Genomic DNA, 27,678 nt, shown 5'->3' with positions numbered 1-27,678 from the left:
AAAATGCACAGCTGACAGGCACTTGAAGTACTAGAAACAGCTGATGTACCAAAAATCAAGGACTGAAAAAGAAACGACAGTATTCCCAAAGAAATATTAAGCAACCATTGAGAATTTTGTAGAAGTGTTATTTATCAAAAGATGATCAGGACACAGTGTGTGGAAAAGGTCATGAACAGCAGAATATGCTCAGACACGTGTTAGGCTGTATTTTCTAAACTTTCCACAACTGAAAAAAATCTATACTTTAAGTACTTTAACTATCAATTCAAGTTTTAAAAGAGGAGGGGGGCAAAAGTTTGGACAGCTGAGCTGAATCCCAAAGGGCACACAAGATGAGACCTGAACTGGCCACACTGGCTGTCTGGGGCCAGATCGGGGTACAGAGACAGGAGCCTGCACAGCCCACTGCCCCCCATCCTCCTGGGCCCCACCTGTCACACAGGCCACGCTGGGGAGGTGGATGGTGCTCAACCCCATGGGGCTGCCCTGGGCTGTAAACCGCCAGCCCCCGCTGCAGGCTGCCAGAGAAACCTCTTTTCACCACACAGCTGCCCAGCCTCCCTGATGCCCACCCCACCGGCCCCAGCCAAGAGGGCACACAGCCAAAGGCCCCGGCGCCTCCGCATTTGGGAGCGGCACTAAGGGTGAAGGTGGCGGAAGAGAACCAAGCGGGGCCTGCCTTGGCAGCCTGCAGGCAGAGGGATTGGGGAGGACTCCTAAGGCTGGTCCCCTTCCTCTCAGTTGGGAGATCGTGGACAAGTTGCTTCACCTGCATGAAGTGCGGTTTCTTCATCTCGCGGTCGGATCACACCTACTCCCGGAACAGGGAAGGGGATTTCATGAGAAGGGTTTTGGAAGCACTGACGATCATGACCTACAAGATCAGGACTTCCTTCTGGGCAGAGAGGACCCAGCCATCCTCCCCGCTTTCCCCTGCACAGAAGAGAAATGCTTGGCCTGCTTGCATGGTGAACGCTGCCTTCTTAAACCAGTCCTCTCATCCTCTCCTGATTCATTCTCACGCGATCCAGGGCCTACTCCTGAGCAGCGGGGTCAGGAGAAACAGGGCGACTGCAGGCCGTCTCAGCATGAGCCATGGAGCCACAGTCCATCCCACTGCCACGGAGGGGAGAGCCCCGGGCCCGGAGCGCAGTGAGGTGACTCAGGAGAAGCGGGTGAGAGCTGCCCTGTAGTCATCACGACAGTGGGATCAAGCTGACGTCATGGATGTGCAAGCACACACCGGACACAGACACCGTCCCAGGGACCCAACTCGAAGATGAGAGAAGGCCTAGCATTTGCCAACCTCCGGGGTTTGGGCACCGGGCAAGGCCTGGGCAGGGCCTCAGCTGGGGTGGGACCTCTCTCCACACGGAGTTGGAGAACTGGTTTCTCATCCTGAAGAACGAGGGCTAGTGGCCCAGTTTCTGCGGCAGCAGTCTGACACTCACTCCAGAGTAAGCCACTGTCCCTGCGTGGTGACTGCCCCAGCTGGGTGCACACCTTGATCCAGAGCGGAGGGAGGTGGTGGTTGTGGGGGCTGAGGGCTTGAGGCTTGCTTGTTCAAGCACTTAACAAGACATGCTCCCCTGCCCCCTGCCCACTAGGGTGTGCAGCACCTCCCCTCTCCTCCCTCCTGCCAGGGTGGCCGTGCAAACCCGCCCCCAGACACCCCTCCGTGGCACATGTATCAGCTGACTTGCCATCAGGAGGAAGCGACTGAGGCCTTAAAAAAACACAAAAGCAGCCAACAGAAATGCCCCTCTCTGTGGGCCACCTTTCCATGGCTGCCGGGCTGTAACTTACCAAGGCCGTAAGCGGGGGCTGTGTTAGAGAGAAGTCTCCGACGCCCCTCAAAGTTAGCTGTAGGGAGGGGTGGCTGGAAGAGGGCAGATCCAGCCCAGATGACAAGCCGGGCCCCTCTGGGAAGGCAAACATGTCTTTCCTTCCCACAGGGTCTGGCTTGGGCTGGTCCACCTTCAAGGGACACTGACTCCTCACCCCAGTGGGGATTTGGTTGTATGGGGACAGGGCAGGATTTATCCTGGAGAGAGTCATACAAATTTTAAGAAGGAATGTGGATCTACAGATTCCATGCAATTCCAATCAAAATCCTAGCAAGCTTTTTTATAGATACTAACAAGCCGATTCTAAAGTTTATAAGGAAAGGCAAAGGAACTGGAACAGGCTAAGATTCTGAGAAGTGTCCTTAAGGCAAATGGGCAGCAGCACGGGAAGAGAGGAAGATGGGGATTCTCCAGCATGGCTGGTGAGGGGCGAGGTCCCAGGGTGCCTGCCTCCGATCCTGCTGGGTGAATTTCCCGTCTCCTCAGCCACCTGCCCTGGCCCCACACTGCATCTGCAAAACGACGCTCCTCAGTGACTTTGCTGAGGATGAACTCTATCAAGGAGGGGAGGTCCCACAAACGATCCTAATGATTCATTTCTTGGCCACAGGTACTTTTACTTCTTCTCTCATCCACCGACCTTGCTGTTTCCCCAATTTGCAAAGTGAGCACAGCCTGTGTGAGAGTTCTGCCTTCTCCACGTGTGTCTGGAGTCCTTCAACTCTCTCAGGAGGGCCTAAAAGTGTCTTCTTTCTGCCCAGCCCAGCACTTGCCAGATAAAAAGTGATGTATTTGCTGTACTCATCAGGGAAGCAAGCTGCTATCTTTCTCCCCCTCTTTAGTCGAAGATACTCGGGTGAGGCTCACTGAGGCAGTAACTTGTCAGGGCCAGAAGGCTAATAACAGGCAGGCCTGGCCTCACACCCGGAGCTGCTTCCAAGTCCCGAGCTTTCTCCATCTGCCTGGTTTCTACAATTTTGGGGCCCGCTGTTGCACAAAGAACTGTCTCAACTTTTATTTTGCTCAGTCCTGTCGATGTAAACAAAAGTGCATGAGGAACTTCTGGGAAGTTCATCACCAACCGAAGACACGGGCTGGGCTGCCCCACAAGCTTGTGCAGCGCCGACAGGGCCACATTGAATCTCCCTCTCTGCTCCAGTGACCCGTACAAAGCCCACGCTGGGCTTTCCAAGCCATGGGTCAGAGGGTGTCTGTCCATGCCTCCCCAACAAGCAGTTACCCCGCTCTCCCTTTCACCCTGCTGGTTCACACCTCTGGGCCTTCTCTGCCCAAATCCTACCCACTAAGATTCCAGACCCAACTCAAAAGGAATGTTCTCCATGAGGCCTTGTCCTGTTGCCCCTGGCTGAAGGCAGCCTGGAGTGGGCCCTGCATTCCTCTCAGGACACCTCAGAAGGGCTGGTGCCCACAGGGGTGCCCACCTGGCACCTGGGCTCAGTGTGGGCTGACCTGGACCGAAGCAGACTGTTCTTACCTCCCAGGAGCCAAGGAAGCGAAGATGCTCACTGGTTAACTGGCCTCAGAGGTCATCCCTGCCCGCCCCCCAACTCAATGGAGCTGGAAGGCTGCCCCTTTCCCCCCATCGGCAAAGGGGGCCATGGCAGGGGCTGTGGCCTAGGGGCTCCATGGAGCCTGCTCCCAAGCCATAAACATCCTGCTGGGAGTCCCTTTCCAGACCTGGAGAACCGATGAGGAGAAAGGCCCCCTCTCTGCTATGACAGACACAGAGTCTGCTGCCTCAGGCTCTTCCTGGAAAGCCCACACCCCAGCCCTAGACCCTGCAGTCTGGGGTTAAACCCACAAGGGTCTGGCCACTTGGTACAGGGACTGAGGCTCTGCCCTGCCTTCCCGAATAATCCAGGCAGCACCTTCACTCTAAGCCTGTTCAAGGTAAGAGCCCCCTTTTCCTGGGGCGCTACAAATTCCTGCACAACTCCACAGCCGGCTAAGGCGGGCTTTCCTGACAACCGAGGTGGTGACTGAGCAGCGGAGGGACGGCCACGCAAGCGAAGCTCCTGATTCCCAGGCCAGACCCGGCCCCCACACACCCAGCCTTAACCGAGGAGGGGTCAGAAAAGTGGAAAAACAGGAGGAGCTGAAGCAGAACTCCATCCAGTGCCCCACGGGTTTGGTCCCTGGGCTGCTGTGAGCAGGCCCTCCGACCCCCCCCCCCCCCCCCCCCCGGGTCCAGCTGGGCGGGCTTGGCAGGGGATTTCAGAGGGGGTCTCGGGCTTCGCCACAAATGACTCATTAAGGCCTAGAAGGTGAACGGGGGCTTTTTTACCCAGAGCTCCGGCGGAGGAACCTGGGGCCCTGCACCCCTTTCTTTTTCACACTGTTTTCGTGATGAAATCTCTCAGGCACACAGAAACATTCAGAGAATAACACAACACTTGTGCTCACTTCCTCCAAAGTCAACAAAAGCAACACTCTGCCGTTTTTGAGACAGGTTTGCTCCTCCCCACTCCCCCATTTTTGTTATAGAAATCCTATGTTGTGGCCGGTCACAGCCTTTCCCTAATCCTGTTTCCTCCCCGATTCCCAGCAGCTAATCTGAGGGCAGGAGTGGGTGCACGGCGGAGAGCATGGTCCCATGTCTGTAGCTTCCACTTCAATGCCCTCTTCCCACACACTTGTTTTTCTGTCCAGTCTGTCGGCCTCCAGAGAGTGTCCGCCCCGTGAGGGCAGGGACTGTGTTTTGTCCTCTGCCGCCTTCCAGGCCAAATCAGACAACCAACTGAGCCAGGGCTTGTGGAGCGAATAACACCTCTATCATCATGTGGGTTTCTGAAATATATATATAAACGTTCCTGCCCTGTGTGTTCTCACTTCCGAAGCCTGCTCTTTCCTCCACTGACACCGTGTTTGAGATTCAATCCCATGGCTCAACAATCAAGTGTTCTACCGTATGACCGACCCATCTGCTCACCAATGCCCCTTCTCTGTCTCATCAAGGAAGAGGGGGATGAGAGCAGGGACCTCCCAGCAAAGCGAAGACAGCCCAGAAACCAGGACTCAAGGCTCTAGCCAGCGATTGACCGAGAATCTAAGTAAGAACAAGCCAGAAGAAAATCGAAGGTCCCCCCAGCAGGTCCCACAGAACAGGGAAACTGTGCAGGCATGCACCCCCAAACCACACAAGTGGGGTTGCTTGGCAAAAGAGCAAGGACCTGGCCTTCATCTCTGTCATTGGTGAGGGCCCCCTGAGGGGCTGGTGGAGGGGGCCAGACCCAACAAGAAAGCAGAGAGCCCAGCACTAGGGTGGCGGGGGTCCCAGCACCACCACTGAGCACAGAGCCGTTCCCATTTCTGGTAATAGGTGAGGTGGCAAGGACCCTACAGGGCTGCCTGTGGGGACGGTGTGAACCCACTCTGTAAACTGTCATGCAGGCGAACACACACAAGCACACACACACAACCCTGTGGACTTGAAAAAGCCCTATCTCCTGTGAGATCAGCTCCCGATGAGGGGCCGGCACCCGGGGAGGTTCCATGCATACTGATAAAGTTAAGTGGCATCAGGAAGTCCTGCTTCCTCCTCCGGGGAGGGTCCTCCACCTCCTGCTGTACCCCTCAAAGCACAGCCCGTCCAGGGAAGTTTACTTCGGACATCCAGATCCACAACCCCATGTGAGCAGACACCTTCAAGCCCTGAGCCTGAAGGAAACTGCTCAGAACGGAGGACATCAAGGTGACCTGTCCATTCAGAAACCAAGTCTGATCCCAAGCACAGTTCCCCCGCGGCCCTTGTGGCCCGAGTTCAAGACGGCGTGGGAGGGAGGGCACAAGACCCCGGAACTCTGGTGTGGAAGCGCTGGGCGAACAGGAAGGTTCTCCCCAGCTCACAAAGACCATCCACACAGCGCCTGCCCACCCCACACTTCGGATTTGCAAATGTTTCCCAGGTATTTTTGATGCAAAGCAGCACCCAAGCTGTGTGGAGGTGCCAGCCCTCGAGAAGGGGTGAGGGGAGACTGTGTGCCCGCAATCATAGGGAAGAGCACCGTGTTCGGGCAACTGAAGTGGACTCGACCAGATGACAGGATCTGGCAAAGAGAAACACTCTCCACGGCCTCCTGAGGGGGCTGGGGAGCACAGACAGGGAGGAAGCAGCGGAGGCTCAGAGCTGAGCTCCACACGAAGACCGAGCTATGGAAGGTGGAGAGGAGAGGACAAGGAATCCAGGCCGAGGGAGGAGCACACACAGAGGATGCCATCAGGAGACTCCAAAGGGTCAGAGGGCTTACGGGGAACCGGAAGGGGCTGGACGAGACCAGGTGGCCCAGGCAGAGCGAACACGCCAGGCACAGTTTGGACCTGATTTTGCAGGTGCTGTGGACCCACACCACGCAAGTGGTTTGGAGATAAGCCTTCATGAGGGTCGGGAAGAAACTGCGGGTGGCTGAGTAAAAGGTGGCTGGCCAGTGGGGGAAAGGGAGCAAAGAAGGCTCCAGCTGGGGAGAAGGGTGAGCTTTTCATGCCTGCACAAGGCAGCCACGGGGCGGTGGGGGAGGCACGGGGTAGAGAGTGTCAACATCGAGGTGGGATGACAGAGAGCTGCACACGGGCCTCACCTGTGCTTCTCGCCTTCCTCCTCCCCTTCTCTGAGCTGCTTGGTCTTGGGCTCCCCGTCTTCCTTGTCCTGCAAAGGAAGGGAGAAAACCACTCGCTCAGACGGATGCTCCTACTTCCAGTCCTTGATGCCCAGGGAGGTGGGGAAGAACGGGACACCTCAGGAGCCTCTCACCCTGGCAAGGAGCAGCTTGGTGTTGCAGCCTCCAAGGGGTGCACAACACTGGAGCCTCACTGCCCATCCTTCAACTCCCCCCCCCCACGACGCCCACAAAACCTAACAGCCGGTGACCCCAGCCCGGGCCAGGCCCACGGTGACCCCCAGAGAACACTAGCAGGAGGAGCTAGGTTTGAGTGGCGAGAAATGCAGGTGGTCGGTGACCCCTCAATGGGTCTGGATGGAGCCACCCACTCAGCTGGGAAGGGCAGTCACCAGCAACCAGGGTGGGGCAAAAGCTCGGGCCTCCTGACCCCCACTTCCAGGCCAGAGGCCTCTCTAGGAACACCTACTTGCTTACCTTAAGGAGTAGCAATAACTCAAACTAAAACCAAGCTGAGAATAAGACTCCTGCCATGTATTCAGGGGATGGAGAGAAGGCGAACTAGTTCGAAGTTTCTATGGGAAAAACTTCTAAATCTGCTTTGTCTTCCTCCTGCCCCCCATCTCTTTGTAAGTCTCAAACCTGGCACAACATACTCGTTCTCCAGGGACACCAGGGGCCGCAAGAGAGGATACCACCATGCTGCTTCCAGCTGCAGAAGCAAGTGTCTTCCTGGCCTCTCTCCCTGAGTCTAAGATCGGACTGGCCCTGGGGACAGACAGACATGCAGGGTGTGTGCCCATGTATGTGCTCACATGCATGACCGTGTTCTCGACGCACGTGCTGAGGCACTCCAGGGTCTCCGTGCCTGCCGGGACTGGCCCTCCAAGGGTGTCACTGTGCCCTTCCTTACTGGCTGCAACGTGCCTCTCACCATCGGGCTGGAGCAGCGTTCTGAGACATCAGTAAGGCACTGCCACGGGGAGGCTGCTACAACGTAAGAAAGAGCTACAGGGGTGCCTGGCAGGCTCGGTTGGAGGAGCATACGACTCTTGATCTCGGGGTGGTGAGTTCGAGCCCCATGTTGGGGGAAGAGATTACAAAAAAAAAAGAAGAAAAAAACTAAAAAAAAAAAATCTTGCCATTTCCAACAACATGGATGGAACTAGAGGGTATTATGCTAAGAGAAATAAGTCAGTCAGAGAAAGACAAATACCATATGATTTCACTCCTATGTGGAATTTAAGAAACAAAACAGATGAACGTAGGGGAAGGGAAAGAAGAAATAAAATAAGATGAAATCAGAGAGAGAGACAAACCGTAAGAGACTCTTAACTCTAGGAAACAAACTGAGGGTTGCTGGAGGGGACGGGGTGGGGGGATGGGGTCATCGGGTGACGGGCATGAAGGAGGGCACGTGATGGAATGAGCACCGGGGGTTATGTGCAACTGATGAACCACTGAATTCTACCCCTGCAACTAATAACACAGTATATGTTACCTAAATTGAATTTAAATAAAAAGTTTACAAAAGGAAAGAGCCAGAGCTGACATATAAATTTTAAGGAAGACAGCTCTGTGCGCTAACTCTCCTCCAAGTTTGTTTATACCACTGACAGCTACCTCCGGAGAGTGGCATTTGCTTTATGAATCCCTTCCTAACAGTGATCATCACGGACACCTGAGAACAACCAGACCCCACCATTTCTTGGCCTCACACTTACAGGGAAGGAGACCCCCCCAAAACCAGCATAGAGGCGTTTGGTCCAGCGAAATGCTTTTATGACGTGAGCGGATCAAGGTAAGCCCTTGCTCTTTCAGTCCAGAGCAGCCTAGTCCCAGGGACGAGGCAGCAGGAACGAGTGACGGCAGCCACGTGAGAGAGGTCAACATGGTTCTGTGGGGTGGGGTGGGGTGGGGAGGGATGGAGAGAATGTGGGGGTTACAGGAGTAGGAAAGGCCTTCCTGGAGGGGGGGGCGCAGCTTGAGCAAAGGTGGGTGTGGTCTGCAGAACACCCAGGTGGTTGGAGTAGCAGACCTGGTGAAGGTGAATGCTGGTCAAGTTGTCAAGGCAGGTGGGGCCGGTCTCAGAGGGCGCTGCCCAGGATCCTAAGTAAGGCACGAGGAGCCAGAGGAAAGGCTGGGGGACCTGTTGGCAGAAGGACCTTTCCTAAGGGCCTGGCCACCTCGCTGGACAAGCAAGCCCTAGGGCAGAGAGGCTTTCGCCTGGTGATGGCCAAAAAGGGAAGGGAGGACAGAGTACAAATTCCTAAATGAGAAACAAGCTAGGGTTCTCGGTGTGGCCTCCAGGGCGGCGGGAGCCTGGGTAGGACCTTCCACGGAGGCCCAACGGACACACGCTCCCCTTTCCCTGATGAAATGCCAGTGGATTAAGCAAGCCATGAGCCTGAACAGTCAAAAAAAAAAAAAAAGCTCCTTCCCAACTGCCCGTCAGCAGGGTCCCAGATGGCCTGCCTCCCCTTGGTAAGTAAGGACAGAAGTGGAAGGGCAGAGAAAGGCTCAGCTCTCCCCAATGTGAGCTGGTGGGCAAACCCCCCAGGAAGGCATCTTTCCACAGGGCTCTGTTAACCTGGACCTGCTGGCAGAGGAGGGTGCGGACGACAGGACCGGCCTCTGGGAACCAGTCCCTTGCAAACACCGAGCCCCTTCTCGGCAGCCACCGCCACCCTGGAGTCCCAGAGACACTCGAGTGCCTTGGCACAGGCTGGTTATTCATTAATAAATGAGAAAACACGCAACTATCTCTGTGACATTTTACAAAAATGCCCAGCAGTCTGGTGGGTGGGCCGCACCATTAACTGCCCACAGCGTGAGGTTAAGGATGATGCCGGCCTGGGCTGCTGTGTGAAGAGCAGGTGCTCAGGAACGATGAAGAGATGCGTGTGGGGCAGAAGGCGGGTAACACATACACAGACCACAGAAACGCAAGGACGAGGTGAGCTCCAGGCTTCACGCTCAACAGCAACTCAGACAGGACAGTGAGCATTCGTGAGCAGGGAAACAGCTTCTGGGTGATCCTGGCCTCGGTCCCAAGGCAGGATACTCATTACGTGGGATGGCGACAGGAGGTGGAGACCACCCTCATGGCCCACCCCAGCCTAAGGGCCTCAAAGGGCCCCCAGAATGGAAGGTTCTCAGTTGAACCCACAGGGAGCCTGGCAAACGGCCATCAGGCAAAGGGAAAAGATTTGCCCAAGGCCACAGAGCCCATCCATGGTGACTGCAGATGTGGATCAAGGTCTTTCCGACCCCTGCCCAGTGTTCTCACCAAGGAGAGAGATGAGAGAGTGTATGAAGAGTGGCACTCAGTTTCTAAAAACAGCTCTGACCCCAGCCACCTCTCCCCCGCTCCCCCACGGTTCAGCCCTGGTTCTGACCGGCTGCAGCCAGCCCGAGTCCAGGTACAGGCCCTGGCGCACACCCTTGGAGGGCAGGCAGGGCCTGAGGGGCACAGCATCCCCGGCAATCTGGAGACACCCCACCCACCCCGAGATAGTTAAATCTGACTCACTGCTTTAACCCCTCCCCCCACACACACCCTTCCCCAAATTTCCCACCTTTCTCCCTCCTTCCCAGTCCCTGTTCTCCGGTCCTTGCGCTCTCCCTCGCCACCGCCACAGGTGCCCACCGCAACCCAGCCCCCAGCTCTTCCCCCCCTCGCCGTGCTTGCCTGCCAGCCTGCCAGTTGGCTGCCCCTCTGCCCCGGAGAACACAGCTTCCTGCTGCACTTGCCTCCTTTTCCTCTTCCACCTCCCCTAAGCCTCCCTCCACTTTACCATCTGCATCCCAGGTGCTGGTCATATCACACTGCTCCTCTGCTCAAAGCTCTCGCTGGCTCCCCAGAGGCTCAGGACAACAGCCATTCTCCTCAAGGGGCAGCCTCATGAGGCCCCAACACCTGCCCTACAGCCCATTCACACTCGCCCCTGTCCAGAATACCTTGACACCATAGCCTCTGTCTCTCAAATCCTGATATGCCCATTCTCATAACCCCGAAGAAAACCCACTCTCTGGTCAATTGTGGAGGTCAGCTCAAAGGCCACCTCCTCCACACAGCCTTCTGAGGTTCCCAGACAATAGGCAAATCACTCCTCTGGGCCCAGGCATGTGGTCATTCCTGTTCATATCCAGGCCTCCCTCAAGTCCTTCATGTCTTCCTCAAGTATGGGGGCATCTCCTGGAGCCCCTCCTGGCGTGGACTAGACAACCTTCACCAACTGTTTGCCAATTTAACTACTCTCTCCACCAACTCCAGAAGAGCCAAACTCTTGGAAACAGTGGTGGCGGAGGGCAGGAAAGCCACGTCCTGGACCAGGGTCCTCTTGCCTCTTCCTGGAAATGCCTCCCACAGCCTGCAGGGGGAAGGGGTCTCTGATGCAAGACTTAAGGGGCCTCAGAACAGCCCTGCCCCAAACAGAGACCAACTGAGCTGTTTGATACTGTTTGAAATCCTTTTGCCAGAAACCAAATTTTTGCAAATAAAGTAAGGGTTGTGCAAGATTGGTATTACTTCTTCCTTAAATCTATGGTAAGACTTCAGTGAAGCCATCTTGGCCCAAAGTTTTGTGAGATTTTAGATATGGGGCTCTATAGGTTTTCTATTTTGTCCTGAGTCAGTCTCATTAATCCGTATCTTTCAAGGAGTATCCATTTCACCTAAGTTACTGAATGTATTGGCATAAAACCGCTTATAACATTCTCTTATTATCCCTTTAACACCTGTAGGATCTCTAATGATATCCATTGACGCTGACAACCTCTGTCTTTTCTCTTTCTCTTAGACCAGCTGGAGGGGCACCTGGCTGGCTCAGTCAGCAGAGCATACAACTCTTAATCTCGGGGTCATGAATTCAAGCCCCATGTTGGGCGTAGAGCTTACTTAAAAAAGTAATAAAATATTAGACCAGCCAGAGGTTTATCAATTCTGGGACATTCCAGACTTGGTGTTTTAAACAATGTGTTTGCTCCTCAGTCCCTTCCCAGAAGAAGCGCTCACTAGCTGAGTACCCCTGCAGGGAATGGGGGGAGCACATCAATCCATATTTGCTGTCTGAGCCCCATGAGAAACTCTAGTCAACCATCAGAAATGCAGAAGGTGGGGGGAGAAGGGAAGTTACTGCCTCTCCTCCTGCTCCCCTCCCCATCCAGGCAGACTGGGTCCCTCTTCCCTCCTAACTCCGCTCCCCTTTGTGCGTTGGGTCCGCCCTGGGCACAGAGATAAAGGAAACAAGAACATTACCCTCAAGGATCTCAAATCTACTTAAAAGAACAGACTCAGAAAACGTAACTCTGTGCCATGTGTGGTTAGGAAGACTTTGTTCCATGTTTTGTACACCTGGGGAATTGGCAAGGGATTGCCAAGGTGTTGTCGAGAAGGAGGTAACCCTTAAACTCAGCTCTGAATGTCCAACAGGAGGTTACCAAGCAGCTAAAGAATGGTAATTGCCTGGTACAAAGCCATGAGAGCAGAGTAAGGGCACTGTCCAGACCTGTGGGGCCATCCCACAAGGCTGGCTCAGCCAGGACTGGGGGAGGTCAAGGTTGGAGGGGGCTGACAAGGCCTTCCTCCAGGGCTGTGGGCGGGCTTAGCCGAGCCAAGGCCAACACTCTCAAAGGGCATAGTGGCAGCCTGGAAGGGGAGTCATGGGAGATAGGGAGACCAGAAGCCAGGTGCGACGGTCCACTCCCAGCCTGGACCTGTCCCAGCCCGCTGCTGGTTAAGAGTAAATGAGGGTCGGGAAGTGCCTTCGGGGGCACAGCAGTGCTGAAGGAGGAGCTCCTGAGCTGAGGGGACAAGGAACAAGCCCCTCCCTCATCCCAAGAGGAGCTGCTGCCTAGGGTTCTTCCTTCCAGAAGAGAAACAAGGACGCAGGAAAGGGTTCACAGAGAGACACTCCTATCTCTGATCTAAGTTCCCCCTACCATTAGCCCATAACTGAAGCAGCTGGAGACCCGACAGGAACTCACAGGTACAGAAACCCTTTCCAATGCCCAGGCAAACATGCCTCATTAGCTCTGGGGATGCCCGGTGAGCCGTTCATGGAAATGGCCCTTCTGGTCAACAATCAAGAAAGAATAAGGCCCAAACCTAGTCCCCTGAGAAGAGGGGAAGCTGGCCCAGCTTGCACCTTTCCGGTTGATGTGGGCCCAGGGTGCGGAAAGTCAAGGCGAGATAGGCACAGGAAGGGGGTGAGGGGGGACAGGAAGGGACTGATGCTGCCGAGGACAAACCTGGCAGGTTTCACAATCTCACCCTGTTGCCTATCCTCAGAACCAGAGTAGCCCCCCCGTCGGGTGGAGGGACTTCCTGTCGGGTGCGGCTAGGACAGGCGCTGTGCTCCGAGGGCATTTAGGGGGCAGGGCAGGCACCCAGCGTCTGACTCACCCTGAAGATGCAGTGATAAGCCCGGGGCTTAATGCCACCACCTGGGCACAGCCACTGCAGTCCTCGACTGCCCAGAGTGAGGGGAAAGGGTGGGAGGGAGGTTCTGAGTCTCCCGGGCAATGATCCTGGCAGGGCCCCCAACTCGGGGTCTCCAGCACTCAGTTTGCTGCAGGGACTACCTGGCCTGTATGTCCACTCTGCTCAGCAGGTGAGGAGTCCCTCGAGGGCAGGTACCTGCCTTTCTCGTCTGTACCCACGAGCCTGACCCCACCTACAGCTGGTACAGTGGTGGAGCTCACAGGCTCTGGGCCGGACCCTGCCTGGCAAAGCCCAGCTCCATTTCAGCCTGCTGTGTGACCTTGGACAAGTTACTTTACCTGTCTGGCCTCGGTTTCCTCTTCTCTGAAAACAGACACTGTCACCTGTATCACGGCACGGCTACAAGAGCGGAATGGCCAGGGAGGAAGGAGAAGAGCCTGCAGCCTGGTGGACAAGGCTGCAGCCCCTGAAGGGCAGGGAGAATGGGGCCAGGGCCGGAAGGGCAGGGCTGCGGAGAAGCCGCAGGGCTGCAGGCCCAGACTGCCTGCAGCTGACAGGTCAGGATAAGCTTTCACTTTCATCAACCCTGAGAGCAGACAAGCAGCGCCACAAAGTCTGCTTCACGGAGACCTCAGAAGACGTGTCTGACCATCTGTGCAGGGGAACCGATCTTCTGATTCCACATTCAGCGCGGCACCGAGAATTGGACTCAGAGCGTCCAGCAGGGAGGGTGGGGACCGACATCTGAGGGCTGAGAGTCACTGCTCTCCTGCAGGGGCAGGCGTTCCCTAAAGGCTTCTGAGCCGAGAGGACAAAGTGCCGGGGAACCGTAGGGAAGCTGGAGATAAGGCCTTCAGATAAGGGCCTGGAACTAGGCCAGTGGCACTGCGACAGAACAAGGGGTGCCCGAAGGCTCTGGGGGACAGGGAGGAGTCAGACGGCCGACTCCAGGTTCTGACCGGGACTCAGGGAGAAGAAGGCGTCTGGGGCCACAAAGGTGGCAGTGCTCCGGGGACCGGGAGCAAGGGCCCAACAGCTCTCAGGTGGACGGGGCTCAGGCGGAGGCTTGGGGTCTGACGGAGGCTGGTGCAAGCACAGGCCAGGGGTCCAGTGAGGTGTCCCCAGCAGCAGAGAAGAGGGCCGGCTCCTCCGCAGAGGCCCCACCACCTGGCCTGGCTGCAGGATGGTGGTGACGCCCTGCATGGGGCGGGGCGGCGGGGGGGGCCCAAGCCAAGCCTGCTGCTGGTCCTGCGCAAGCACAGCTGGGGCCCGGGCTGTGTTCAAAGGAGGTGGCACATAACCCCTCCAGCAGATTATTGGTTCACAAATACTGACTGGCTCCCTGTGCTAGGGAACGCCACAGCAGGTCCCGAGGAGGAAAAAGAACAGAACAGAGGGCACCTAGTGTTCACAGACCCAGGGTGGGGGGGCACTTTTAGCCTGGGGCCATGGACGGGATCCCAGAGGTCAACGGTCAGACACACACAACAGGCCAGGTGTGAAAAGGCTCATTTCTCTGGAGTAAGAATCCACAGCTCTTCAGATTCCCAAGGGGGTAGTGCCCCCGAGGAGGAAAGGGAAGGTTCAACAGCATGGCGGGGGTGTGGGGGTGGGGTGGGGGGAGTTCTTTGGGCAGCACGGGGGGGTATCTGGGAGGCTCTCCAAAGGAAGTGCCACCTTCCTGTACCTCAAGGAGTGGGGGGAAGTACAGAGGCTTGGCAGGGCCCCCGTGGTCCCCCACCATCCACAGCAGGAAAGAAGCCCCTGAAAGGTCATGCTGAGGGCAGGGCAAAGACCAGTGCCCCCGCTTTCCCTCACACACAGCCGGCCTGGACCAGTTGCTCTGGGCTGCCAGCAAGGCTCCAAGCTCCGACAGGGCCCTCCCTGTAGGGGACACTGCGGGCCGAGCACAGCCAGGAGCAGGCCCGGCCTGGCCCAGACTGCACCCCCACAGCTTACCAGAGCTGGTTCCCAGGCCAAGCCACAGGACCTCTCTGTCCCCTCCCCTGTGGAGCAGGGCCGGCGCTACTTCAGCGGGGACACTGAAAGGAAGGGAACTTGGGTCCACCTTTGGGTGCAGGGTAGACACCCTGCTGACACCCACGGTGGGCGAGAGCCTGCTGGCATCCTGGGGTCCTGCTGTCCGACGGCAACGGGCCTGACCTGAACCCCGCCTCTCACCACACAACACTGGGGAACCAGCTGGTCCCTCTGTTTTCACCCCCCACCCCTTGCTCTGCCTGCACCCCCACAAACAAACAAGAAAGCGGAGAGCCAGTTGAGGTCTAGGAAACAAAACAGACCTAAGAGGGACCCAGGACCCAGGGCCCAGATCCAGGCTGGGAAGCAAAGGATGGGTTACGGTCAGTCCAACCCGCAGAGAGACTGCTCCGCTCCCCAACACTGTAAAAGGTAGTGGCCTGGGAACGGAAGACATCATCCTTTTCTAACAATGCTTTATTTTTTGCCAAGTTTCTGCAGATGACAAATGTGCAATTTTTAAAAATTGAAGCTCAAATTAAGAATGACCTGTCCGATTCCCTGGGGGATGAGGGACAAGGGCCCCAGGCTGGAAGCACGGGCACCGTGGGCGCGAGGCTTCCCCACAGAAGCCTTCATTCTGCACACGCCACCACACGGCATGGAGGCGGACAGACGGCGGGTGAGCTTCAGCCCCTTCCCAGCCCTGTGGCCTGAAGGTTACACCCACGTTCAGCAGAAGGGCTTTCTTCCCAGGCGAGCCCTCCACTGAGAACTGTCCCAGACGTTCAATTTTACCTGGACACGATTTTGTTTGTCATCTGTCTTCCCTCCTTGACTGGAGGCTCTGAGGGGCCTGTCCGTCGCTGTCCCCCAGCACCTGGCACCTAACAGCAGCTGGACTACCAGCAAAGGAGAGGAGAAACCCAGGCGAGGCAGGACACACATGCTACTTCGTCCCCTTACAGACAAGGCTCTCATCCCTACAGCTGCATACACCAGGCATCACTAGGCCTCCCGGACGGGAGGACTGAGGCTCAGTGGCACCTAACTCAGGTCTGTGCGTGTCAGAGCCCTAGCCTTCCCCCTGGTTTGGGAACCCAGCCAACAGAAGCCCACCCAGTTCCCTGCTGCCACACACGCAGGTCTTTCTACCACATCCATCTGCGTGCTCACCCCTGAGTTGTCTGTTTTGCCCCCCACCCCCACCCCCACCCCCCCCCCGCCGACAAGCACCTGCACCCCTGCTTCTTTCCTGTAGAGTGAGGGCAAAAATCTCAACCGCGTCCACTTCTTAGGGGTGTGGTAAGGATCAAATCTAACTAGGCCCATCAAATCAGAAGATTTCCCAATAGAAGGGGAGCTCTGAGGAGGGCTGGCCCCCACTGTTATTCATCCCTGCTCTGCTGAATTTCCTGTAATAACAGTGCTCATAACAGTAAGCCAGGCAATTGATTATCCAATTAATTGAAGTAATCATTACTTAACTAAGCATCATAAAAACCTAGGGGCGCCTGCGTGGCTCAGTAGATCAAGCGTCTGCCTTCAGCTCAGGTCATGATCTCAGGGTCTTGGGATCAAGTCCCGCCTTGGGTTCCCTACTCAGCGGGAAGCCTGCTTGTCCCTCTCCCTCTGCCCACCCCCCCACCATGCTCACACTCTCTCTCCCTCAAATAAAAAAAAAAAAATCGAATAAGGTCAGCACTGCTTTCTTTCACAGATTAGAAAAACGGAAGTCTAGTGCAGGTAAGTAACCCACCCAGAGTCACACAGCTTGGGCTGCCAGGGTCCAAAGGACAGGGTGAGCGTCAAGCCTAGGCTGCTCCCCTGTAGAAGCCAGCCCTCTGCTCTGGCCACGCTCCCACGCCCACCTCAAACACACAGTGTCGAACGGCACGTCAGCATCAGCATCACACCACCTCGCATCTTCTCCTGGCATCATTTCAGACAGACATGACCAAACCATCAGGAGCCTGAGATATGGCCATTTCTGGGTCAGGAACTTCAAACCCAGCAAAGCACAAGGAGATAAAAGAGCGATGCACGGAGAGGAGTTCACAGCTGTATTTCTCCTAACAGGGAGAACTGGAACTGCGAGGGGAGTCCAACGTGTTCATGCACCTGGCCTGTGTGGTCACAGGAACAGCACCACGACACAGAACACCCAGGACCGTGAGAGGCACTGAGCCCACGCACACAGCCATGAGCCAAACCATGCCAACACGACACGTATGTGGCCCAAAACTTCACAGGCTCACACATGACTGTGGGTAGTATTTTTTCCATTTCCTTTCATTCTGCTGTCAAAATGATTTAATAACAAAATGATCTGAAAACAAAAGCAGCTAGAGGAACCCAGTTGCCTGTGGCTCACTGTCTTGACTACTCACACCCTAAACAGACTCTCCTGACCTTCACCTGGCTCAACGGGAAAGCAGGAAGCCACGGCTGGCCCCCCGGGGCCCAACACAGCCCAGTCAATGTTTAGTGACCGTTCTTGAGCTTAAAAACACACGAAACCCAAAGGACCAGCACACTGCGGGGCAGGGGGAGGGGAGACTGAGGCCTGCACATGCCAGCGTCCGTCTGCAGCCAGGGACTGGGCCCAGCAGCCAACCCAGCAGCTACAATGGAGGTCAAGTGCCCTCCAACCAGGCCAGACAGCTTCCCCGTTCTGGACAAAAATTTCAGTTAAGAAACGAACTGATGGTGAACGATGAGGTTACCTCCCCACCCTCTCACCCTGCCCCGCCACAAAGCAGAACTCGCAACCACCAGGACTTCCTCACCATGGTAAAGCTCACAGCTGCAGCAAGGGCAACCGAGTCACAAAGGCCAACAGTAAGGCCCATGAAGCTTAGAAACCCCCCGCCCTAATAGGAGTCAGCCCCGTGTGGCACTTTGGGGCTGGCCTGGAACCCCCTTCCCGTGGCCTCAACGTGGACAGCTGGAGTCAGGAAGCCGCACGGGGGACCCAGCTGGCCAGTTCTGGGGAATGGAACAGCCACCTAGAGTCTCTGGTCCCGAAGACATGCGGCTGGTGTCTTGACCCTCACCAGATCCGTCCCCTGCACGTGAACTCTGGATGGTGGACGGGATTCTCCGCCTGAGCCCCAGAGGGAAGAGGGAACCTATCTATAGCATGTTCACCATCCTTGGATCCAAGGGAAATAGCAAGCAAGGGACTGAAAACCCCAGTGAGTGGCCCTGAAAAATCACACCCTTCTCCCTCCCCGCCCCCACACTAGGCCCATGTGCCCATTCACAGCAGTGCTGGGTCCCCAAACCGTTCCCTGACAGCCACCAACAACAGGACCACATCAGGGCTCCTGTTATCCATGTGACGCCACTGGCTTGCTCAAAGCCTGTGATCAACAAGGTGTGCAGCTCTTTGCCTCATGGGCAGGTATCAAACTGCCCCCAGTCCGTGCCTGAACAACTGATTTTGGAAACCTCACAGTCTGGAGAGACTTCGTACCCAGTCAAGTTCATCTTGCTGGGTCTGGCTGCAGACTACAGACTTTTAAGGAAAGGCAAGTCGGCTTCTCCCTGAGAAAAATCTCAGCCCAGCCAACTCCCAAATCCACGTGCCTGTCCAGTTGCTTCATTTCTTCATTCAAATATTGTCATCGGGCGGACAGAAAGGTGATGAAGCCATGACTGTGGCCCTCAGGGGGCTTGGGGCAGATGAAAGGGGAAGCAGACAGGTGAACGGAGAGTCACCATACAGCACGTCCCAAGTGAGCGCCCTGGCTTCCAGGATGCTGCGGGAATGCCCAGTGACTACGAGCTGACAAGATGAAACCTAACTCACCCGGAAGAAGTGTGGACTGTCCGGGGAGGGCAGAACGGGCAGGGCAGGGGGCTAGAGTACCTGGGCGGAGCAGGTATACGGAGCCCGAGCTCTGTGTCCGTGGAGAGGAAAGGAGGAGCCCGCATGGGAAGGCTTGCCCCAGGGGCTACCGACTTTACCCAAACCCAAAGCTCTGAGAAGCCGGCAAAAGCCAGAGGACAGGCAGGGAGGGGGCGACAGCGGGACTAGAGTGTTATTTACAGAGAGCATGAGGAAAGGACCAGAAAGGGAAGGGCAAGGTTAAAGCCGCTGAGAAACGAGTCAGATATGGGTCAAGAGAGCCACTTTCTCAGCCCCAGGACGGCAGACGGAAGGCTGCCTGTGAGTCTGGGCGGAGGGACAGCCCCGTCCCCCTGCAGTGCCATGTGGTGCTCACAAAGCCGAGCACCCTTCCCTCTCACGCACACGGGGCCTCTGTCCCCACCCACCCCCGCCCGGCTTCCCTGGGGTCCCGTACTGTCGTCCCAGCCGCCAACGTCGTTCAGAACAACTCAGGGACGTACTTGATGGCCCACAGCTGATAAGAGATAGGTCAGCACTTAAGCCGAGGTTTTCTGATTGCATCATGCTTCTAAAACTCTCGCAAATAAGGTTTGGGCATGCGTTCTGCACAAGAGCCAGAGAAGTGTGACCACGTCCATTCTTACCAAATGAGAAAAGAAAAAAACCCCCCACAAACTGTCAGGGCTGCAAAGGCCTCAAATAACATCTGGTACGGGATGAACTAGATCCAGTGGCCCACAGAACGTGTTATAAATAGAACCTACCAAATTGGAATCTTCCAGGCTAAGACCTGAAGTCTGAATGTTCCCAGAGCCTGCCTGCCCCCGGGTCACGCTTCTACCACACTGTCCAACTGAGGAGGCTGTGAGTCGGACCACATCCCTCCTCTTACAGAGGCTGACCCAGGGGAGGAAGGGACCTTGTCGAGGCCACACCAAGCTGCCTGAGGGCTCCTGTGGTGACCTGGGAGGGCTCTGGACACAGAGCAGGCAAGGTGGGAAGAAACACGGAGAAAGCGCTCACACAACAGAAACATCCCGAGGGCAGCAGGACGTCCAGGGAAAGTGTGCAGGGCAAGAAGGGCAAGAGCTAGCGCTAGACCCCAGGTCTCCTGACTTCAAGGGGGCCGGTCTGTCTAGGTTACCGTGTCACCCACAGCCCTGGAGGAAGGAGATGGAACCCGAGTGCCCAACATTCTATGGGCCGCCCCGTGCCTGCACCCCTCCCTTACTTGGGGAGCTCTGACTGAGGCTTGGGGAAGGAAGAGCCAGCGGCAAGTACAGAGGCTGAAAGTGCCCCACACTCGCTTTCCCAGCGGGGCAGGACGGGGGGCCACTCTCTGGTAGCAGCTGCGGCATGACGGACTCCAGGAGCCCGCTGCAGGGTCTCGGACCCGGAGGCAGTAGGGCTTCCTCACTGAGCCACTTCTGAGAAATGCTGGGCTTCTTTCTGGCTGCGGACCTCCAAGGTTGGCTCTCTTTTTTAAACTTATTTATTTATTTTAAAGATTTTATTTATTTATTTGACAGAGAGAGACACAGTGAGAAAGGGAACACAAGCAGGGGGAGTGGGAGAGGGAGAAGCAGCCTTCCTGCCGAGCAGGGAGCCCGATGCGGGGCTCGATCCCAGGACTCTGGAATCACGACCTGAGCCAAAGGCAGACGCTTAAAGACTGAGCCACGCAGGTGCCCCTTTCTTTTTTTTTTTTTTTTTTTTTGAGAAGGGGAGGAGAGGGATGGAGAGGAAGAGAATCTTAAGCAGGCTCCATGCCCAGCACAGAGCCCGACTCGGGGTTCCATCTCACAACCCTGAGATCATGACCCAAACTGAAATCAAGAGCTGGATGCTTAACCACTGAGCCACCCAGGCACCCCTGGCTCTTTTTTTTTTTAAACCAACCAACCAACCAACCAGAACAGATTTCTGTTGCTCGCAACTAAGTACCCTGGCTACACATGACCTTTTATAGCAATAACCTAAGAGCAAAGTATGTGCAGTGCTTTCAAGGCTCAAAGCCATCTTAGGTCCCACAGCTCATCGGATCCACAGGGAGACCCTGGGATGCAAGCAGAGCACAAGTTCTGATGCCCACTTTGCAAATGGAGAAGCTGGGCGCAGGGTGTAAACTGTTGTTATTTGGCCCTGGCATCCCCGTGAAGTACATCACAAAGGCCAACCACTGACACAAGCCAGGAGCTCACGTGGCCTGGGGTCCGTCTCCCCATCCCTCCATCCCAACATGGAGTTGAGCCCCAACACGGGTGCCCAGGCTGGAAAAGCAAATTCTTTGGGCATCAATTCCCAAGCAAGCCAGAAATTCACAGAGCAACAAAGTGCGCTGAGGCTTCTAGGAGACTAGAAGCTATTTTAACCTCTGATCAGCTGCTTCTTGGAGTGTCACAGTCTGGGGAGAAGTAAAGGTAAGACAGTTGTCTCCTCTCTGGTGTGATCCACAAGTGATAAAATCCTAATTGGAACCAAACTTAAACTACAAGTCAGAACTGGCACGTCTATTTGTGGGAGGAAATACTGCTTAAACAAGGTCTTTTAATCCTCACCTACACATATTTCGAGAAGCCAAGTGTACTTTTTTAAACCCTGTGCTGGGCTGAGGGGCTGAGGGGCTGAGAAGGCAGAAGCGCACAAGGAAGCAGCTTGGTGCTGACCAGCGTCATGTGGTGGACTTGGGTGACCAGCGTGCTGGGCTGTGCCGTGGGGTGGACCTGGGCGACTGTAAGCTTCTTGGGGCCGCACTCTCCTGCACAGAGCTGCTAAACGAGAGTGGAAGTGGTGTGAGGAGCCCTGTGCGATGGCCTGCACAGAGTAGGTCCTCAGCGGGCAGGCACCAACCATGGTGATGACAGTGATGACAGGGGAGCCTAGCATGAGGCCTGCGCCCTCTGCATGAGGCCCATGACATCCACCCCCAAGCCATGCTCACTCCCCAACCCCGCTGCAAAAAGGGTCACAGAGCAGATCCCCACACGAATGCCTCTTCCCTTCCCTGAGTTCACCCAGAGCGGCCACCAGCGTCACCCAGGGGACGACCCGGCCCTTGCCCTTGGGTGGACCAGTTTCGAAGGGCAGATCCTACATGCATGAAGAAAATGTGAGTCCGGGCACCTGGGTGGCTCAGTGGTTAAGCGCCTGCCTTCGGTTCAGGTCATGATCCCAGGGTCCTGGGATCGAGCCCCACATCGGGCTCCCTGCTCAGCGGGGAGTCTGCTTCTCCCTTTCCCACTCCCCCGCTTGTGTTCCCTCTCTCACTCTGACTCTCTGTCAAATAAATAAAATCTTAAAAAAAAAAGAAAATGTGAGTCCAAATCAGAAAAGGGTAGCCACAGGATGTGGGGGCCCTGGAGGAGGCAGGGGGCTTCCACAGGTGGGCTTCCCAAATTCGGACTACCTCCCCACCTGCCTGCTCTGCCCTGCCATGCCTCCAAAGAGCTATCACCTTCCATGCCCTGCACTCAGTCCCTCCTCAGAGAAACTCAGAACCCCGGCCCCATCGGGCTCCATCTTAAGAGCTGTGCAGCCTGGGGCACAGAGCCCAAGTGGGGACATGTCCCATAAGCTAACCAAGGAGATAAAGTGGGGTCAGTGCATTCACAGCAGGTTCAGAAGCTCCCTCCTCTACGCAGTGTACCTTGTCCTACTGTGTACAAGTGCGCCCACTAGCCCTCCATCCCCAGGATGCTCACAGTTCTAGGATACCCCTCCCCAGCATACCGCAGTGCGCTGTATTATAATTACAGTAGGTGGTCCGCGAGTCCACAGTCTCCCCACTGAGCCCCAGTCCGCCCTTGCTGACCTCAGTCCCCAAGCTCTTTACAGGCCCTGGGACAGAGCAGGCACTCAACAGGATGCACAAGAAGGGCTCAAAGGGCTCAGTAACCTACTCCTTGCCCCAGAGAGCCCAGTGCGCTCTCCCACTCCTGACCAGTCCCGGGCTCCTGGACTCAGGGCAGGAAAGTTCTGCTCTCATTTGATGGCTTCCTCACCCAGGTAGCAAACACAGGTGCACTTTCTTTAGGACTCAGTGACCTACAAGAAATCTAGTGGTACCCCGCCCAGAACACAGTGTGGAGGCAGGAGGGAGGGGTTGTCCTTGAAAGGACAAATGTCTTCTGCTCCAGCCACTCATATTTTCTCTAGACAGAGCGGCTCTTTAGAAGCCGACTCAAAACAGCTCTGGAGTGTGGATTTTACTCCCCACAGGGCGTCGTTGCCACAGTGACTGTTTTTCCTCTTGGAATTCTTTCAAGAGTACAAGCTGTTGCTTCCCTCCAAAACAAACCCAGGGAAAAGCCAGGGCACCTGGGGTTAAGGGAAGGGCCCCGAAGGAAGCAGGCCGAGCCACATGGAGCTCTCCAGTGGGGACTCCTGGACCTCTGCAATGGCGTAGAAAGACAAGCCCCTCCCAGCTGCTTCGGGTGTATGTGTGGGGGGGGTGCGGTGGCTGAGGGTATGGTGGGGTTGGGAGTATGGGGGGTTGTGTGTGCATGTGTAGGTGTGGGTGGAGGGTGCTGGGGGCTGGGCGTGTAGTGGGAATGGCTGTGTGGTGTGTGGGGATTGGAGAGTGGGCAGGTATGTGTATCCATACTCGCGCTGGAGGTGGCTTGGGGCGTGCGGGGAACATGTGAGGGACATGTGGGGAAGCGTGTGGGTGTGGGCTGGGGAAGTGTTCCCCGCTATCCTGAGGTGAAACATGGGTCACATTTTGCCCTGAAACAAGAACATGAACTGCATTTCGAATCTGCATTACAATACTTAGTACTACAGATCAACCACATCATGGCCCAGATGTCTACAGCGGTCCATTTACAACGTATAGCTCAAGGCTGAAACAAGTGACCTAGAAGCAATTGTTTGAGGCAACTCAGATTTCTAGTCAGAACACCCCTGGTCAGTTGGTCTGGGGCCTGGACGGCAGGGCCAAGAGGCTCTGGAGGAACTGGCGTGGCGGGTCCCTGCCTTCCCTGCAAGCCCACCGTAAGTCCTCTGGTGGCACACAAAGCCTGGGGGGCTCAGGGTCCAGGACACAGAATACCCCATATGGGGCCACTGCCACAGGCCCTCGGAAACGTCTGAATGCTTTGTTAGATAAGTTTAAGAGCTGTCCGGGGCGCCTGGGTGGCTCAGTCGTTAAGCGTCTGCCTTCAGCTCAGGTCATGATCCCAGGGTCCTGGGATCGAGCCCCGCATCGGGCTCCCTGCTCAGCGGGAAGCCTGCTTCTCCCTCTCCCACTCCCGCTGCTTGTGTTCCTGTTCTCGCTATCTCTGTCTCTGTCAAATAAATAAATAAAATCTTAAAAAAAAAAAAAGTTTAAGAGCTGTCCCTGCCTACAAGGAGCTGCCCATCTACTGTGCTGGACTGAGTAACATCCCCAAAAAGGGAGGAAAAAAAGAAAGCCACTACTCTTACTACTTTCATAATAACTACAATGATTATCAAGATGTTGTAGGAGGTCAGCAGTATTATGAAGGATGCTGCATGCCAACCATTCACAAGAAAACAGTCTTCTTTCTAAAAAACAAGTGCCAAATAATAAATAGTGCTGAGTCACTGATATCCACATTGGGGGGATCTTGATGCCTACCTCACACCACGCAAAAATAAATAAATTCCGGATGGACTGGGGGCACCTGGGTGGCTCAGTTGGTTAAGTGTCTGCCTTGGGCTCAGGTCATGATCCCAGGGTCCTGGGATGGAGCCCCAGTTGGGCTCCCTGCTCAGCGGGGAGCCTGCTTCTCCCTCTTCAGCTCCCCGTGCTTATGCTCTGTCTCTCTAATAAATAAATAAATAAAATCTTGGGCGCCTGGGTGGCTCAGTTGGTTAAGCGACTGCCTTCGGCTCAGGTCACGATCCTGGAGTCCCTGGATCGATGAGTCGCGCATCGGCTCCCTGCTCGGCAGGGAATCTGCTTCTCCCTCTGACCCTCCCGACCCTCCCCCCTCTCATGCTCTCTCTCTCTCAGTCTCTCTCTCAAATAAATAAATAAAATCTTTAAATAAATAAATAAATAAATAAAATCTTAAAAAAAAATTCCAGATGGACTGGAAATCTAAAGGTGAAAGGTAAGACAACAAAACCTGTAGAATAGAAAAAATAAAACACGAAACCAGAGCGGGAGACAAACCATAAGAGGCTCTTAATCATAGGAAACAAACTGAGGGTTGCTGGAGGGGAGGGAGGTGGTGGGATGGGGCAACTGGGTGATGGACATTAAGGAGGGCAAATGATGTAATGAGCACTGGGTATTACATAAGACTAATAAATCACTGACCTCTAACTCTGAAACTAATAGTACATTATATGTTAATTAATTGAATTTAAATTCAAAAAATGTAAAAAAAAAAAAAAAACCAACTTCTAGAATATAGCATAAGAGAATCTCATCATGACCTAGGAGTATGCAATTATTTCCCTAAGCAGACCACAGAAGATATTCAGAGAAAAAAAAAACAAACAAACCCTGATGAACTGGATTACATAAAAATAACGAACTTCTTTTGTTCACCAAAGAATGCAATTAAAAGCGTGAAGAGTCAAGGCCCAGAAGGGGAGAAAATGCAATACATATACAGAACAAAGCACTTACCCAGGTCTCAAAGAACTCCTAGAAATTAATAGGAAAAAGTGTCAGGCAACCCAACAAAAATGGACAGGAGGCAAAAAGGCTTGAGCAGGTACTTCACATAAACATATGAAAAGATACTCAACAGCATCAGTTAGGAAGGGAATGCAAATTTAAACCACAAAGGGATAACCACCTACACCTCCACCAGCAGGGCCAACTTGGAAAAGACTAACCAGGGCTGGAGCGCTGGAGAGGAACTCTCATTCACTGCCGGTGGGAGTGTGGACCGGTATGGCCACTGGGAGAGCTGTATGGCAGCATCTCCCCTATGACCTAGCAATTCTACTCCTAGGGATATACCCAGCACAGACATACACGTGTTCACCAACACATGGACAAGACCAGGAATAGAAAACTATGGCTCCAGCCTGAAAATCTAGAGTAGGATGGATCTAATGTGGTATGTTCACACAATGGAATACTGGACAACAGGAAGAATGAACTGATGGCCACACCCAACGGCTCACAGACACAATAATGAATAAAAGAAGCCAGATCCCAGAAGAGTACATAGGGTATGATTCCATTTATCTAAAGTTTGAAAGAAAAGCCGACCTCTGGTGTTAGCAGTCCCAAGTGATTACTCCTGGGGCTTAAGCACCTGGGCAGGGAGCAGGAGGGGGATGCAGGGATGCTGTCGCGTTCCTTGATCTGAGTGACTGATGACATCGTGTGTTTGCTTAGTAAAAATCACTGGGCTGATGTGTCTACTTGTCTCTATGCACAGTATACCTCAATTAAAAAGGGAAGTTTTCTTTATGCCACAACAGAGTTGTTAAAAACAGAATTTAAGCCCATGTAGAAACCGAGATTACTAAAATCTAAAGAGAGGACGAATTCTGTCTCAAGGACAATAAGAAGTCAGTCCTCTTAAGAGAGGAAGACCTCAGGACCCCAAAGCACACCCAGAAGACAGCTACTTGGAGGGAAGCAGGGTCCCTCCCGCCCTCCTGGCTCTAGGGAACAGGCGAAAACAACAGAGAGATTCGCCATCAAGGTCACAAAAATTCTTCTGTCGCAAAAGCTAATAGATTAAAAACCAGCTTGAATTTCAAGATTCCTTTGCTTTCCAATTCCCTGCCCCCGATCAGTGAGGCCTTGCAAAGAGCTTGTTAGGTCTTGTCACAGGAGTGACTCAAAGGAGAAGCTGAGGCCCCAACAGCGTGTCAGGAGCGGAGCAAGAAAGACCTTGCCTCATGGCCTCCTGTCCAGAGGTGCTTCAGGCAGCTGCCTCGGCCATCGCAGGCGAGCTAAATAGTGAAAGATCCAGAAGAGCATGCATCTGCCTCAAGAAGCCCTGCCCTCTGAGGGAAACTGAGAGAGAGGCCCACCCCTAGCCCAGGCTGGTAGGTTCTCCCCAGGACAGGAGACCAGCTGAAGGGAAAGCCCTCTTCCCTTCACTGCAGCCCACTGCAGGGCCCTCCCTGCACAGCTCCAGGGGCAGCCAGCGCCACAGGGACAGCACCCTAGGACTCAGCCAGGAGGTGGGGGGCTCCCCAGTGCCCAGCTCCAGGGAGGGGACCAAGGGGGCGGGCCCTGCGGGACACTGTCTAGGTCTCCGCTGTCACATCTGTAAAATAAAGGGGCCCTCCCCAGGGGTAAAATGAAAGAACAGCAGGAAGAATAAATGCGCATGCATACTTCACCGCTTCTCAACTTCCTGCGCGCACCATCGCCCTTCATCTTCATCCTGGGAAGCAGGAGTTACTGTGGCCACTTCTGGCCAAAGGCTCGTAAGGCTCAGGAGCACGAAGAGCCTCATCTACCTACTGGTCCCAGAGTCAGCGGAGCTGGGTGGCAAAAGCCACCCATGCAAGCAGCCCCCAGTGCAGGGAACGGTGAGTGAAGTTGCTGGCCTGACTCAGGGGAGGGGCAGCATTCAGCTCACGTGGGAACAGTCCACCTGCAGGGAAGGGGGCAGGGGCGAAACACCAAACAGTGAACAGCGAGGGAGCACTCCAACACAGGGAGGGAGCCCCGCAACACAGCGAGGGAGCCCTGCAACACAGGGAGGAAGCACTCCAACACAGCGAGGGAGCACTGTAACACAGCGGGGGAGCACTCCAACACAGCGGGGGAGCCCTGCAACACAGGGAGGGAGCACTCCAACACAGGAGGGAGCCCTGCAACACAGGGAGGGAGCACTCCAACACAGCGGGGGAGCACTCCAACACAGGGAGGGAGCACTCCAACACAGGGAGGGAGCCCCGCAACACAGCGAGGGAGCCCTGCAACACAGGGAGGGAGCACTCCAACACAGGAGGGAGCCCTGC

At 55.1% G+C, this 27,678-nt stretch overlaps 1 protein-coding gene across 2 annotated transcripts in view; it reads right to left on the bottom strand.

Moving 5' to 3' along the window:
• CCDC12 (coiled-coil domain containing 12) overlaps window positions 1-27,678 on the bottom strand; it is a 61,841-nt gene that overhangs the window by 12,758 nt on the left and 21,405 nt on the right. For both annotated transcript variants that reach the window (XM_021686964.1, XM_021686963.1), the window contains exon 3: window positions 6,446-6,513. In XM_021686964.1, the coding sequence (XP_021542639.1) occupies window positions 6,446-6,513 (68 nt within the window). The remainder of the gene's footprint in view (window positions 1-6,445; window positions 6,514-27,678) is intronic.

The sequence above is a fragment of the Neomonachus schauinslandi genome, chromosome 1, assembly GCF_002201575.2.
Source record: "Neomonachus schauinslandi chromosome 1, ASM220157v2, whole genome shotgun sequence".
In the NCBI taxonomy this organism is placed as follows: Eukaryota; Metazoa; Chordata; class Mammalia; order Carnivora; family Phocidae; genus Neomonachus; species Neomonachus schauinslandi.
This window is presented reverse-complemented; position numbering and strand designations above follow the sequence as displayed.